Genomic DNA, 17,673 nt, shown 5'->3' on the forward strand with positions numbered 1-17,673 from the left:
AAGTAAAAATAATGGGCAACATCCTAATGTAGAATGTTCACCAAAAATGTACTGAGAAACAGGGAACTCCATTTACCAAGATGAGTAACAAGAAGAAAAACTTTTTAATCAGTGTTCTACATTACTTTCCCAAAAACAAACTAATATTTTTGCTTAATAATAAAATTTTAAAATACAATTCTGCATTTACTCCTTCTGCCTTCAAAGTGTGTTCTGTACATAAAGTGTATGTAATAAGATCTAGTTGTAATATTTAAAATTTTAATTGTAATATCTAGTTATAATGTTTTGATTTTTTTTGCATATTTTGACACATCATTTAAATTGTAAAATGTGGGGGGAAATCTGTTGTCTATATTATTATGCCTTATAGAATAAAATTCCCTCTCACTGTATTCACGGTATTTTTGGTTTATTGAAATTTTATAACTTATTATATGATGCTCATTAATAGGATAAATTATCCTTAGTTGATTTATTTAATAGTGAATTATTTCTACCTGTTTTAAAATCAAATGAGGGTAGACTGTCGCAATAAATTTATTTAAAATATTTTTAGTATCAAAGGTATAAAAAAATTATTGGATAACAAATTGATAGCTAACATTTGTAAAACTATTCTGATACACTGTTGAGCTAACTCAATCAGTTACCAACAGATTTAGCAATTTTAAATAATGACTATTCATCACTTTAAAGTAGAGTTATTAATGTTTGATAATCAAATATAAATTATTTTTAACTGGTCTTAACTGTCATTTGAAGTGCTTGAGTTCTTATAATTTCCTTTTTAGTATTGCTTATGGCAATATGAAAATATGCTTATTTAATTTTAAATTGCCATTATTTTGGTTTGGTTTCAATGGAATTTTTATGTTAACATTAATAATTGTGTGACTAATTTTAGTAATTTAATATGTTGCATTCTGGAATTAATTTTACAGAAAATATCAACTCTTTATATTTTGAAAATTATTTAGGGAGCGGACCGTTCCCTGGGTGCAGTGCTTAATATACTCAATGACTTGTGGTCAGCATGTCTGCAGTCTCGGGGCTCACAGCAAAGGGGGAGAAAGGAAAGTCGAAGTATGTAGCTTTGGACATAAATAGCTTATACAAAGGAAAAAGTCTTGAAAATCCTAAAGCCACAGGTAAGAACTGATTTTTTTTTAACTTGGTTTTTTTATATTATAATAATTTTTATTAACTAGGCGATTAATTGTATTTATGTAAAAATTAAATACATGTAAAAATGTATTAAATTTATCTATTATGATAGGAAAATTTGTTTAATTACTTAGGATTTAATTAATAATAGTAGCAATGTAGCCTGATATAACCATCAAGCTATTTGCTTTAATGTGTAATGATCAGGTTTGGATGTTTATGTTGTAATAATGGGAAAATTTATTACATCGCTAAAAAAAACTATGGTAAAATAATTAACATTTTACAGTTAATGTTTGTAAATCCAATCATCCTATTAGATTCTAAGTATTTTCCTAAAAACACTGGTTTTTGTGTGTGTAATTTTTTTCATTTTAATAAAAGTTTTTGAACAAAAGCATTCCCTTGAATTTTTTAAAAATTTGATTGCAGATATTTTACAAAAATAATATATTTGATGTATTTATAATGTAAATATATAACTCCAGAAAATTTGTTCACAAAAAATTTATAAGATAATATGTCTGTGCTTACATTGAAAATAAAATACAGCAAACCTTCCAACAAACAGTTCAGGTAATAACTTTCCAATAATGAATTACTTGTTATCAAGATATGAGGTGTTTAGATCTGTTAGAGCAGAAATTACATTAAAAACAGCTGTCAGTCAGTTTCATGTTCATCTAGAATCTCAAACTGATGATTTATAAGTTTAAGTTAACATTTTCAAGTATGGATGTTTCATGATGATTTTGTGTATTAGGAGTAAATTGATTTTCATTTAGCCTTATTTCTAGCAGAATAAAATATTAAGAAAGTTGATAATTGTATCGCCAAGAGCAGTGTTTTCCTGGTAGTAGCACCCCAACTTCATAATTTTTTTTAATTGCACACCTACTTCTTTATCAGAGTAGAATTTCTTTGCTTTTCACACTCTTAAGGAGTGTTCAAAAATGAGAATCATTTTAAATTTATATTGTTGTATTAGAACAAATGATAATACAAAGATCAGGTTTGTTCATTGGATAGTTCATGTGTAAGTTCAGATTCGCTCTTTGTAAAATAATGGTCCCTAGACACATTCACTCTATAAATCTCAATTTTGCTCACTGCCATGAGTACCACATCTCTTCCCAGTGTTTATATTTCTCCAAATTCACGTGAATGAATTAAAGTTCTTGATATTACGAGGATGAGAGGCACATTGCTTTTAAACATTTCGATTCGAAATGTTTAAAAAAAAATGATCGATAGATCGATTTTATAAGAAGGTTGTCGATCGTTATTTTAGAGGCACATTGTTTTTTACAGTGCCCGAAATCTCTCAATGAGATAGACCTGGGGTACATTTGGATGTTTTTTTCTTTTTCCCCAAACTCACACCCAGTACTTTGAAGGTAGTCAGTATAATTTTTAAAAAAACTTTAGACTTGGAATTGGATAGCTATCATATAATGTCTCAATAAATCTTACATTCAAATGTCAAATTTCATACAATCAAATTGTATGTTTCAAGTGCATGTTTCAAGCATTCCATTTTAGAAGAACTGTTTTGTTTTCTAATGAATGTCATTGGTGTAGGCCAAAAACTTTTGAAAAGCTTTGCTGCTATTCTGCTGAGTTGATGATGAGGCTTATTGAGACATTATAAGATAGTTAGTAATTTTGAGGGCATAATGGTGGGCCATTGCTACATCTGGCCAGAACACCAAATCTTCCATGTTATGGTGTTTTTGTATGAAGGGAATCAAGTGTTTTTTAATGCTGTCATCAATTTTGACAGATTCACAAGAAATGAAAGGTTCAGATGTGTGTACATTCATCAATTGTCTACCATATTAATTCAGTACTTTTTCAAAAATTTAGCTTTTCATACAAACCCAACTTTGGGTAGTACAGTACATCTGACTTTCATACATATATAAACATCTCAAAGCCTGATATTTTATAATGAAACCAAATCATTACTGGATTTAAACATACTATGTAATTATTAATAGAAGCAGTAAAGTAGCCCAATTTAAATCCAGTAATTGTTTTATTACATCTGACTTGTTAGTGGAATGGTAAAATTTTATTCCAGTCTTTTGTTTTGGGTCTTCAGGACAGTATGTATGTCATCTTGCACCAATACTTTATCATTGGTGCACAGCTGAACATCAACAAGTTTTTGACAATTGGTTTTTGCTCTATGTTCCTACTCCTGATTGTACTTTGAAGCTGGTTCCTTTCTGTAGGCAGTGATGAATAAAAAATTTATTTATTAAAACACAAATTAATTAAAAGGAGATTCTATGAACTGAAACCAGTTATCCTTTATCCAATTAAAGTAGTAAATTTGGTTAATGAGATTAGCAGATTACCATTTTTTTAAAAACCAAGAAAGTTGAAAGCTTTTTTAGTAAATCTAAAGTTACATATAATTAAATAACAACAATCTGATATTGCTGAATTTTTAAAACATTTCTTAAATTAGAGATTTATTATGTACTATATTTTGAACTTATGAGATGACTTCTCTAAAAGTGGATGTTTAGAGTACTAGAGAATTGGAATTTATTTTAGTGTGTGATTATTTGGGTTCTCCAGTGAAGCAGTTGGAAGATGTGATTCAGACAACAAATCTAAATATCTGTTAAAGTATTTTAATTAATAATTTTACTAATATCTGGAAGAAACAATCAATTTATAAGATACAATGGGACCGTGCTTAACAAGCATAATTCATTCCAAAATCTTGCTCGTAATGCAAAACACTCATTAAGCAAAACTGTTTTCCCCACAGAAATTAATGTAAAATATGATAAGGCATTCCATGCCGAAAAAATACTCAAATACTTTATGTATAACATTTATTCAAAGAAAATTACACAATATACATTGTTAAGAAGTGTGAATCATCTTCATCTTTTAGCACGGAATGAACCAACCTGGAATGCAAATTTAATTTGCAGGAAACAAAAAAATCACAGATAATATGTCTGATGAAGAATGAAGACACCAAACAATATGCCAAATTCTTGGGCTATGTAAAGGTTATAATTAAATATTAGATATTAATTAATTTGACTAAAGGTAAGCAGTTATGCTGCCATCTTGTATTAAATTTAATAATTATAAATACAGTAGAGCGTCGATTATCCGAATCAATTGGGGACTGGGTTTGTTCGGAAGATCGATGTTTCGGATAACCGATTATGCACGAAAAAATATATTAATTTATCCCGTGTTGAAATTTTTCTCCGTTGCGTGTCGCTTTGCGTTGAATTTTCGTCAATGTTAAGCCTAATGAAGACTATAATAATGTACAACTACACACTGGCGTTTACTAAATACTACGTACCTCTGAAACCTTTAACCGATGTGAATAAATTTAACATTACTAGCGTTTTTCAGACCCCTCCTGGGTCCTTCTTCAGGTAAAAATCGTCAAACTAACCATTCGCTTCGAAAGAATTTTTTTTTTTAAAACACCGAACGATAGAACGGCATCACATGTTCCATATTCCCAAACGTGATGCCGTTCTATCGTTCGATGTTTTAAAAAAAAAATTCTTTCGAAACAAATGGTTAGTTTGACGATTTTTACCTGAAGAAGGACCCAGGAGGGGTCTGAAAACGTTAGTAATGTTAAATTTATTCACATTGGTTAAAGGTTTCGGAGGTACGTAGTATCTAATGAAGACTATTGTATTGTTAAAAATTATTTTTTTATTTTGTACGAACTAAATAAATATATTGAAAAATATAAAAACAATAAAAAATTATACTTCAGAAGTTAATTTAGAATCAAAGATGTAAAATATTTGAGTAGCCCAAGACATAGCCAAAGATTGCAGCGCCACAGCAGTGGCAAAAATTTAAATTTGCCGACTGGAATTCTTTCGGATGATTGGCTTTCGGATAATCGACGTTCTACTGTAAATTCATATATAGTATGCATATTTCCAATGGAAGCAGTTATTGAATACAGGACAGTTTTCATGGCGAAAATATTTGAATCATGTAAAGCAGCTATGTAAAGTATTAGCTNAACACAAGTTTGGAAAAATGTGTGATCATGAGCGACACTAAGATGCTAGCGGAACAAGTGCTAAACACAGACTGATGTAGCATGTGCACAATCCAGGATTTCCCCTCTCCTCGTCACTCGTTATGTGAAACATTGCTTGTTAAGTGATTCAATTTTTACAAGTTGTTTTGCTCGTTATGTGAGGTTCCATTGTATATTGTGATTGTAACTTATATGTACCTCCAAAAAACAAGGCTTAAAATAGTTTGGACAACACCTTAAATATTTGCATTTGTGGATCTGAATTCCATTTGAAACTATTTTCCTTTTAGATGTTATTTAAAATTAATTAATTAATTATAATTGATCTATTATATAAAAGACTCCATAAGATTAAAACACATTTGATTTAGAGCATAAAACTTAGAATAATTCAAATTCAATTTTTCAAGTTTGTTTCTTCAGAAAGTGCTTAGAACATGAAATACTGTTAGGATGGTAAATGCACTGTAGATATTTAAAATTTTTGTAATACTTAAGGATGACAATTGCCTATCTGCTCTGGATTATTTCCGTCAAGCAAATGGTTGACATAAAACAGTCTCTGTAAAAAACAGTAAGAACATCAAGGCATGCATGGCCATTAATTTTATAAATAAAAATGGTACCACTAAATTATTGAACAGACTAAATTAAAATCACACAACTTTTCAGACAACTAGATAGAGGCCAAAGGAACTTGAGTCTATTTGGCAACTAATTAATGTTATCCCTAATAATCCAAAATTTTCAGTTGCTCTGGAACATGTTTTTCTCTTAATAAAATTTTCTGAGTGTTGACTATGCCCTTTGTTTTTTTGATTTACTGCTCAAATTCAGTTAGTCCCAATAGGGTCTAGAACTTCTGTCTGACTACTTACTAATGTTACCTCAAATTCACCAGAATTTTTGGCCACAGCGGAATGATTATCTACTCTACTAAAAGCTTTGATGTGCAAACACACCACATTTTCAATAACCAACTAGAAAAGTGTCAGATCTCTTGGAATTAATTCTATCTCTTAAATACATTTTTAAAAATTGCTTGGACGAATTTACTTTTACAAAAAAAAATATATTTCTTGAGACAATACACACAGGGTGAGTCAATTTCATTCGGTCCCTTCACATACTATTGAGGTAATAACAATTCCACGACATAGTCAACCTTTTATTGTAGGCTACTCGTCCACCGTGGAATTGTTATAACCTCTAAAATGTCTGAAGGAACCAAATGAAATTGACTCATCCTGTATGTATAGTCTGAAGAAATATATTTTTTTGTAATTCTATCTCTGATAGAATGCTTTTTAGTTGCCTTTGCTATTGCCTGCTGCTTGTAAACTTTTTGCTATTAACTGCTTCAACAGATTTTCTGCCCAGATGCTACTGATCTATGAATTGGTGTGAACTCTTGCTTGGGTTGTTGTGAGCATTGGAGCACTTGTGCTTGTATTGTCAAATACTTTGTTTGCTATGAATTTTCATAAATTTGTATTTGTAAGTTTTGGCCAGTGCCAGGGCCTTTTAATCAATTTTAAAGATGAAAAACAACTCTTGAGGGCATGAAAAAAGTTTTCTCTAGAACTCCACCTGAAGAAGGTCCTAGAGTGGACCAAAAAATGTTTGTGATATGTTACGAAATAGCTGCAAAGCATTATAAAGTTAGTGTGATATATTTTTCAACGCTCTGTTTATTGGATGGATTTTATTGAATAGATTTTTTTTGGCTAGTCTGTTGGCTGAAACTTTTTTCCTCTTCCTTTCTCTTGTATCTTGTTACTTCTGTCCTTGATTTTTACTTGAGCTTTTCTTTTCTTGTAAGGAGTTTTTGTCTATATTTAAAAAATAAACTATTTAAAACAATGAAGTCAGATCAATGGTCACTCTTACTTAATTGTATTGTAGAAAAATACACAAATTCAAATTTTCTATCTTTTTCTCTGAAGTCGGAAAAGATAGAAAATTTGAATTTTAGTGTATTTTTCTACAATACAATTAAGTAAGAGTGCGTTTTTGTCTATATAGACAGACCTTTTAGCTGGCTGATGTAAACCAGATCTCAGCTACTGCTTTCTAGTGCAGGATACTAGGTTGTTCTTTTTTTGGCATACTCCCACATCCACTGATGAGGGTATTTATGAATCACCTGTTTACTTCTCTGCTCTGGTCATCTCTTCTGACTTCAAGAATAGTGATGCTACAACTGGTGGAATAATGGGTTCACTCTCTCTCTCTTCTTTTCCCTTCTGTGTCTGATTTTTGTTGTTTAATTTTTGATTATTTATTTTGGAATAATTTGATTATCCATCTTTTTTTCTGTTGTCTAATTGCCTCTGCACATGATGTGCATGCAAACTAGAAACTTTCCCTTCTTTTAGGCTAATGCATCTGTAGCTAGCCTAACGCATCTGTATGCACAGATGCGTTAGCCTAAAAGCTACAGCTTAGTTATTGCCAAACAATACATAAGCCTATCTTTCTGGGTGAGCATGGTTCATCTGATGAACCTCTATCCTGGTTTCACACCCTATTTTTCCTTGTTTTGATAATTGTTTTTCTTAGAAGAGGACTTTATCATCTGAGATTATCAGCAACTACTTTTCATGACCTTTAATTCATCTGTGGATGCCTGTCAGAGCATGGCATTAGCCATTCACTGCACATACCACTTAATTTTCACACACACACACACACACACACACACACACACACACACACACACACACACACAGAGGGGGAGACATAAAACATACTTCCTTATATAACATTGGGTCTCTTAGTGATCTCTAAGTGGAAAGAGGTCCAATAACATGCCATTGATCTCTTAGAATAAAAAAAAAAGTATAGATTACATAAATTTATTTAGTCTTAAAATAGTCTAACAAATTTTGATTTCCTTGCTCAATTTAACTGACTATTTACTATAGATGACAGTTTATCTTGCATTGAAATAAAATTGTTTAATATAAGATTTAAATTTTGTGATGTTGAGAAATAAAATAATAGTTGTTTTAATTTAATGTTTTGAAAGAAATTTAAAAGTTCTGGCTAAAAAATTCTTTGTAACTAGTAACATAAAATTAATTAAAAGATGTCCAGATTACAAGTTTTATTAATTAAATATTTTTATCATTTAATACATATATGGTGTGCGGTGCCAAAATCCAAATTACACATTTTTTCCAAACATATTTTTTATTGTAAAAAGGTTACAAATTTTTTTTAACCACATTGTTTGTAATGCCATAAAGAATACATTTACTCAATATATTTCCCTCCTGTCTGAATGACCGCCTCCATTCTTGGTCTGAAGCGTGCACAGGCACGCTTTGATGTGTCATGGTCCATATTGGTGAATGCCGCATCAATAGCGACTCTTAATCAATGATGTGACATTTGGATGCCTGGACTTTTTTGTGACCCTTTCAACTAAGCTCCATATGTAGAAGTCCAAAGGATTCAAATCTGGGCTGTTGGGAGCCCAGAATTCTTTTGATCAAAACATGTCAACATTGTCCAACAACCAATTTTGCACCAAATGACTCACTTTAATTGTGTAAGACTTGTAGTGGAGGTCCTCCTCTACGATTCTATACATAGTTTTCTCGCTCACACCAACAACAGACGACAATTTCCAGATTGACTGACCTGAATCCTAAAAATCAGCTCCTGAGCCCATTAAATGATTTTGGGCGTCCTGACAACATGCTCCTTCAAGTGAGTTTTCCTTGCTGATGTTGTAAAACCTTCGTTGAACTTCTCTGACTCGTTGTACTTTGTGACGACATCATACACAGTTGATCTTGGTTACCCGAAGAACCAAATGATTTCTGTTGCCAAATATCCAGTGTGAACACTGTTGATAATTGTGGCTCTTTGGCTATACTCCGCACTTGGTTTTAACATTGCGACTGTTTGAGGTTATGATGGTTTAGTACATTTGTCAAGATATTTGAATGCCAAACACATCTACCGGTGGTATAGAACAGTGGGAATTTGAAATTGAATTTTGTCTGGATTTTGACACCACACTGTGTATAAAATATGTTTTATATTGAATTGATCAAACTTTGTATTTCACATTATTTGAAACAATTTATTAGTTCATAAATTAATAATTTATGAAAAAATGATGAGGATACTGAAAAGTTTTTATAGTTCCAAATTGTTGACTTTAAAAAAGTTTTAATTTTTATTTTTGTTTCTTATTATATGATAAAATATAATTCATAAATTTGATTTTATTTTAGTTTTACCTAAACATGGATTGCAGTCCTTGGGGAAGGTTGGTGCTGGGCGCCGTATGCCACCACCTGCTAATCTCCCTAGTCTGAAAAGTGAAAACAGTGGCAATAATCCTAATATAAGCCTTGTACCTAGTGGAGGCCAAGGATGGGGAACTTCTACCAAAGAAAAGGGGAAATCAGAAGAGATAAGGTAAAATTAACTTAATAATGAAAAGCATAATTTGAAACTTGTTAATAAAAACAAAGTAATGTTTGATTGATATATTTTAGTGGGACACAGCAACAATCGCAACAGCAACCATCCACTACTTCAGCATCACAGGGTCTTTCTTCACAAAAGGTATGTATCAAATATTGTGTTTTATATATTTTTAAATAAGCAGATTATTGAATAAATGTATAGCACATTATAGGATTGAGATTGATACACATGTGTGGTGCATAAAAAATGGCATGTTTGCAGAAACAGTCTCAATACTGTTTGCCAGTTTGGAGAAAGTAGATGTCATTCCAACTTTTGTGATATTTACAGTATTGCTACACTTCTAACAGCCACTAGTAATGTTGATTTGTTGGCATTATATGGCATTTTGAATCTAAGAGTAGCTCTCCATGTAGAAAACTTTTGAAAGTATTCATAACGTTAGATCACTTCTTTAAATAATTTCATTTTCTTATCAAAAGAAGAAGGAAATTTAAAAATACCACATTTAAATTTAAATGAATATAATTGTTTTTGTTCATCTTGAATTTTTTTGTTGTGCAGTAAAAAAACACAGTGATTTGCCACATGTATGACTCTTCCATAAGTGGTATTGTGATTTCTATAGCACTTGTTCTTTCTGTGCCACACATGTTCATCTACCTTTATGCTATTATTGACAAATCATGAATCAGCAGAGAATTTTTACTACTTCCTCAGTTTTGTCTGTTAGTACATCACATACTGTCATGGATGTAGTTTCATTTCATTATTGAATTAATAATTTGTACTGTGTATATTAAGGTGTTTATTTTATTTTGTCTTTTATTAACTTTGTTTCATTTCTTCCTCTACTAATTTCATATTTCATTTTTATTACTGTGTAGTCTAATCCCTATAATGCTATATTATTTTGTATAATTTATTATTATTAATGATTTTAATGTTTTACTCCCTTAGTTTAGATTTGAATGTAGGGTTGATTTGTATTTGTATATTCTTTTTATACATGGATATTTTTCTGTTGAATGTGCTTGATAAGTGATGATATGGACATGAACTCTGAATTGTCTTTGATTTATTAATTTTGAATTCTTAGATGTTTTAAATGAAGTAATATAAAAGCAAAAACACACCAATAGTGTTTTTTGCTTTTATACTAATTTCTGTTCCTCCAGGACATAAATACAAATGCTAATAGACATTCACGATTGCCATAAATAATTGGGCTATAATTTGGAAATATTAATTATGAATTGCAAATAAATCTGGCATTAGATGGCAGCATTAGGTGCCATCACGTATTAAATTTAATAATTATAATATTTAATTAATTTAGAATAAATTGAAAGAAAAGAATCAGCCCAAAGCAGGACTTGAACCCACAACTCCCGTTTACTGTGCAGACGCATTGCCAGTTACATTACTTGGCCCTTCAGTCTGATCTCCTCTTGGCCGACTGATGTACCTTGAGTGGATGTTTCTGGCTGAGGGCACGGGTGTGTCCCCAGTCTGCACTGTATTAATCGTCTATGGTTATACATTAAGCTTATATATACTGGAAGAGGAGATCAACTGGCAATGCGTCTGGACAGTAAGCAGGAGTTGCGGGTTCGAGTCCCACTCAGGCTGATTCTTTTCTTTCAGTTTATTCTAAATTAATTAAATATTATAATTATTAAATTTAATATGTGATGGTACCTAACGCCTCCCTCTAATGCCAAATTTATTTGTAATTTGTAATTAATACTTCCAAATTATAGCCTGATTATTTACGGCAATCACGGGTGTCTATTTGCTAAGCATCAGGTTTCAGTGGACATTTATACCACAAATGCTTTCAGCCATATTTATGGGCCTTCATCAGATAGAACTGTTCTCAGCTCTATTACCTGATGAAGGTCCATAAATATGGCCAAAAGCATTTGTATTTACATTAAAATTTATGTCCTGGAGTATGTAATGTACAATTGGTATATCTTTGCTTTTGATCAAAAGTTCTAGGCTTTTGGACTGAGTTCAGAAATAATATAACATGGGTTTTAAGTTTTTAAAAGATTATTCTTTCATTAGCGATTTGAAGCATTAGTGATATTTTTTCATATAATAAGTTTTAACATTTAAAATTATTTCTATGACTGAGGAGGTCTTAATTGTTGCAAATATTCTAAAATTATTTGTATACTTTTACACCACTTTAAGAGAGGTTTTTTTTAAAATCAATAGATCATCATATCAACGTAAGTTTGCCGACTTTTAGGGGAAATTCAGTTAATTCCGCATTAGTGATGATCTAGGGTCTATTTGCATGTGGGTGGTGGTAGAAGTGACAATAATGTCAAGTGTCTAACATAAAACTGTTTATTGTAATTCAGGAGAACTTACACTATACAAATATTCATATCTGAGGTTGTGTTCAGATGTGATGATTGATCAGTAGATAAGAGGAGTTCTTTGGTGCTGGAGGTGGCTGGTGGATGATAAACCCCTGGGCAGAAACAATGGGTTTTTGTCTGGTGATGAAGATTCAAGTTGGTGGTTTGTGGGGACTTGGTTGTTATCTGTACAAGAGATAACAGTTGTCTCAGATGACGTAGAGCTGTTCATAACACACAATTGGCGGGAAATTGCCTTTAGTGCGTTGACACATGGTGTCTTGGTTATTTGGAACATTAACTAACCAAGTGCAAGGTGTCCTTGATTGTTGAAGATTATATTGATCTTTGTTCTTTCTTTTGTCCATTCTGATTGGTTGTTCTTCCTCAATTACACTTTTGAAGTGGCCTGTCCCTGGTTACTAAGTGTAACAAGGGACTAGCTGCAACTGAATGATGATGGATGATGGCTGTGCACATGCAAGGAAGTAAAGACATTATATATCAATACAATGGTATTCATTGCAGCATTAATACTCCAGTAAGTGAAGTGTGCAGTGCTATAATGTTGTAAATGCCATTATTTGCAAAATAATTTTATTGAAGAAATAGATTTTAAACAATGTTTTCTGCTGCCAAAAAAAACAACAAATCAAAATAGTGGTGATAGTAGCTCTGTATGTGGCTGTATTTTGAAGTTGAATTTATGTGCAAGCCACAATGTTTTAAAGTGCAAGTCGTGACGTTTTGCACTTAAAATGTTATGACTTACGTTTTCATCATTGTTATTCCAGAGAATTTGTAACCTAGTGAGATTTTTTTACCATTTTATTTTAAAATTGAAATGAATTCCTTCAATTTATTCACTAGAAAGTGTTTTTTTCCCTCTCTCCTGAAAAGTTTGTTTACTGGCATTTACAACATTATGGCATTGCACACTTTAAATGTTCATGAATCACTAAAAACAGATATGTCTAACATAAATTTAATGAAATAATTCCATCTTTAACTTAAATAAACATAAATTCATAAATGTGAAAGCAGAAACTACTACTAATGCCACCAACTTCCTGTTCCAATGCATATGTCACTTGTCATTCAGCAGATCCACATTGCCATGTAACAGCTACCAGTTAAAACACCTTTGCTCATTTAATAACTGTTAACTCTGCTGAATGCATTCATTGAATAAAATTAGTCAATAAATTGAGAATTTAAAAAATGTATTAAACAATATGAAAATATGCAATTGTTAGATGTTTGAATGTAATGCTGTTGATAGAAATAAATATAACACAAGTATTAAAAGATGAATACTAATTAGTGGAAGTTGAGTTACCTAGTTTGCAAATTATTATGAATAACATTAGTAAAAGAAAAAGAATCTAATGTGGAAAAGTGTTTAAACTTGGAAAATGTTCATATTTTGTAAATTATTGTAAAAATTTCTTAAATCTAAATTATTTTATATTTAGTATTTAGAAGTCTTGTTTAATTTTGTAAAAAAAAGTTTTCTTAAATCTTACTAACATGTCATTTTCTCATCTAGTGCATATAAACTTGTTCTAGGATTTTATTGTAAGAAAATATAAATTACACAAAAATTTACTTTATGCTGTTTGGGATTAACAGTAATTTTAATTTAATAATAATTGTTACTTTGCATAATTCTGTTATGAGAAGTGAAGTGTTTTTTATTTTTTGTGGGAGCTGCAGATTCAAGTCCCATTTCAGGCCAATTCTTTTCTTTTAGTACTTTCTAAATTAATTAATTAAATTTATCAAGAGATGGCTCCTACTGTCTACCTCTAGGCCAAACTACTTGACAGTTAACTAGTAATTAGTTGCATTATTTAATATAGCTTAATGTAATCTGTTTGGCTGTAGTGAATTTTTATGTTGGCTACTTCATAAGTGTGTATCACCTGCTTTAATTATGGGTATATTTTGAGTGATTTAGTATGAAATTTCTCAAGTCTTTTATATACGAAAAGATAATTTTGTTGTTTGATAAAATGAAAAATGATACTTAATTGAAAAATATTTTCATGTATAAGTGAAATTTTTGATAAGTTAAAAATACCCTATTGAAAGTTTTTGTCCATGAAATTGCTATCAATGAATTTGTTTGCAGGGAATATCTAGCTATTTATTAAATTACCACACATAATTGGTTTAATTTTTCAGACACCCACTTCCAGTGCAAGTACTGGATCAAGCAAAACTTGGAGCAGTGTTACATCAAACGAAGAGGATGGTGGTCAAGAAAGGAACTTCTTGGGCCATCAGTCGCCATTTTTTCCTCAGGAATTCCCGAAGCTAGCTGGTGGGGATGCACAAACAGAAGGCAACCGGAAGTCAAATGCAGATTCACAGTATGGACCAGGACCAAGTCTCCGACCTCAAAGTAAGTAATTGATTTCCGTTTATTTTTAAATTGAATTTTTAACAATTATGTATATTTNTCTTTAATTTCAGTTCAATCAGTCGAAAATCTAAGAAGATTTATACAAACTTTCATCCCCTATTTTATCCCCTTAGGGGTGGAATTTATCAAAATCCTTCCTTAGGGGACGCATACGTTATAGTAGCTTTATGCATGCAAAGTCTCAGCCCGATCGGTTTAAAATTGACAAAGTTTCATACAAACATTCATCCCCTATTTTATCCCCTTGGGGGCAGAATTGATCAAAATCCTTTCTTAGCGGATGCCTACGTCATAACATCTACCTGCATGCCAAATTTCAGCCCGATCTGTCCAGTGGTTTGGGCTGTGTGTTGATAGATCACTATGTCAGTCACCTTTGAGTTATATATATTTAGATAAAATGTAAGTCCCAGAAAGCTATAATGCATGCACTATGAAATAAAAAATATCAAAGATAGTGGGACTAGAAAGTCCCGTCAAGCAATAAAGGGTTAAAACTGCTGTTAAAATTAAGTTTTTGAATTTTTACTTTCCTGGCTCTATTTTATATATAACAGAAGGAAGGTATTATGTTGAAAAAATGACCCCTTCAACATTTTTTCATTTTTGGACTTGGGACCTTGAAACATTGAGATTTGCAACAAAAAAAGGGGGGGTTTCTGTGTGTGTGATGCACAATTTTGTTCACTTTCTTTGAAGCTTAATTAATTAAATTAATAACTCCTGTGCTTTTTGTTGAAAATTTTTGAAATTTTGCAGGGAGTTTGTATATTAGGGAGATTGATGCTATTAAATTTTGATGGTTAAAAGTCAATGGGGTGGGGAGATAAAGGGGGTAGTGTATCATGTCTTGAGTAGGGTTGGACTTCTCTCTGTAAAGGTCTCTAAGAAAGTTCATAAGTGTATTCAATAAAAACACGTGCAAAATATTTTTTTTTATTTAAAGTTTTAAATGAGAAACATGACACTAAAATTTGATTAGATGATATAAAATTAAATACCCAAGAAAATTTTTGTCATTGAAATATTCAATGATTAGAAATTGCAAGAAAGTCTAGTATATTAAAGTGATTTAATTTCCAAATAAATAAATAGCTTTATTTTTGGTAAGCTGGTACTTTGAAAGGAAAGTTTAAACTTAGTCATTATTTAAATATAATGCAAAAAAATTTAATTTGGGTTATTTATAAAACATTTTTATACATTACACGCCTATAAAAACTAAGACTTTGTGCGAATTTGGTAGGCTTTTCTTTTTTTTAATGTAAGAATGTGCTAGTATAGATTCTTGCTCAGATTCTGTAGATTTAAATTTGTTGTCTTAACAATATTAATCAAAATTTAAAATGACATAGGTTAATGAAGGGTGAAAAAAAATTGTAGTTGGTGAACTTTACAAATAACATGAGGAAAAAGAGAAGCTTCATAGATAAGCATTTTGGCAAAAGGCAAGTCAGTCAATTTACAGCATCATAGAATAGCTGGAAAGCAGGTTAAAACTATTGAGATTCAGGAAGTGGGCAAAAGAGAATTAAAATGACAGATAGGAAAAGGGAGTCATTGGAAAGAGAGGCGTCAGAAAAGTTAGACATTCCACTGAAAAAAATGTGGAAGAAAGTTCAAATATTTTATCAGTACATTAAAAAACATTACTGTTGAGCAAAATATTGTCCTTCAGAAGTGAAAGTCATCAAAAAGTAAAAAAAAAATCTGAAGTTGCAAAGGACTCTACTGAGAAAAATGTGCAATGAAAATTTTAAAGCTTCAAATGGTCTGGCTATTGTTATATTTTCCTTCTTATGTGACTCTCTACTGGCAACAACATGTATTAGCAATCAATCCAAAAGGAAGATTTTGAGCATTCATAGCATGCTCTTGTCTCTGCACCAACAAAGAAGTGTACATAAAGGAATATGTTAAGAGGCTGATCCCATTTTTGAAAAAGCACCACCCAAATAGTCTTTATATCTTCTCTCAGGACCTTGTACCTGTACTTTACACAACAGATGCAATTTTTGTTGTCAGCAAAGAGAACATCATTATACTGGAAGATTCAATTGCATTAAGCATCCAATTGAATGATTCTGGTACTAGCTGAAAGTATACAAAAATGAATGGTCTGCTGAAAATGAAGCAAAACTAAAACAATGCATAAACTCCAAACTCTGCCAATTTAATTCAGAGCACTTTTAAACTCTGATTGGTTGGCCTTAAGACTAAAATCAGAAAAGCACTAACTACAGACCAGGTTTTATAATTTACAGACAGAAGAAACCATTTTTGTCAATTCTGTGTTCTTGAATGTTGTAAAAATGAAGTTTGATTTTTGTTTAGATTTTTATTAACATATCCTTTGTTTTGCAAATTTCTGTAAATCATAATTATATGACTTAGGTAAATTTTTGTCAAAGTTAATATGTTTTTATAGTGCATGTTTTAACAATCTTACTTTTGTATTGATAAAATTTATAGTTCAATGATATACTAATTTTTTTTTTATAGGACGATAGATGGAAAAATTGGATTCAGCAGTCTCAAGGAAGATCTGCTCCTTCTCTTAATGTTGATATGCAAAGGCAATGGCAAAATCAATCCCAACAGAGAGTTCCATTTGATTATAGAGGACCACCTCCAAGACCTCAGGCAGGTCCTTATCCTGCTCCTCATAATCGTATTGGACCAGTTCCACCAGCTTCTTCTCAGCAGGTTTGTTGTTAGATATTTATTTGCAGGATATAGTTTTATTAACTTAGACATTTACATAAGGTTCGTAATTATGTAATAAATTTATAAATAGCAATTACTATATTGTAACTTGTTAGCTATATTCTTGATAAATCATAACAATCGGCTGTTAGAAAAAAGTTTTCCATGTGCCATATTATTTCAATATTCAGATTAGTTATTCTTTTTAGTACTGTAATAATATTTTAATAATTATATAATAATTATTTTTTCATTATTCAAAATTTAAAATTTTGTAATAAATCACTAATATTTGTGAATGAAATTTAGGGATATTTATAGATATATCTCAACCTTTATTGTTAAATGTTAAAAAAAATTTATAATTAAATCATTCAAAGCCATTTTTATTCAGTACATATGTGTTTGTATGAACAAGATAAATACTATGAAAATACCTCTTTTATTTTTATTATAAAGTAATGAAATACTTTAGTTATATAATGCTTATATAT

At 30.9% G+C, this 17,673-nt stretch overlaps 1 protein-coding gene across 3 annotated transcripts in view; it reads left to right on the forward strand.

Annotated features, from left to right (window-relative positions):
• Nucleotides 1-955: 955 nt before the first annotated feature.
• The window catches only part of LOC111642571 (protein PRRC2C-like), a 70,462-nt gene continuing 53,744 nt past the window's right edge, over nucleotides 956-17,673 (forward strand). For all 3 annotated transcript variants that reach the window (XM_023388926.1, XM_023388928.1, XM_023388927.1), the window contains exons 1-4: nucleotides 956-1,151; nucleotides 9,472-9,658; nucleotides 9,739-9,808; nucleotides 14,233-14,452. In XM_023388926.1, coding sequence (XP_023244694.1) covers nucleotides 1,037-1,151; nucleotides 9,472-9,658; nucleotides 9,739-9,808; nucleotides 14,233-14,452 — 592 coding nt within the window. In that variant the 5' untranslated portion in view covers nucleotides 956-1,036. The remainder of the gene's footprint in view (nucleotides 1,152-9,471; nucleotides 9,659-9,738; nucleotides 9,809-14,232; nucleotides 14,453-17,673) is intronic.

Source organism: Centruroides sculpturatus, unplaced genomic scaffold, assembly GCF_000671375.1.
Source record: "Centruroides sculpturatus isolate CEXI.00-Female unplaced genomic scaffold, Cexi_2.0 scaffold1693, whole genome shotgun sequence".
NCBI lineage: Eukaryota > Metazoa > Arthropoda > Arachnida > Scorpiones > Buthidae > Centruroides > Centruroides sculpturatus.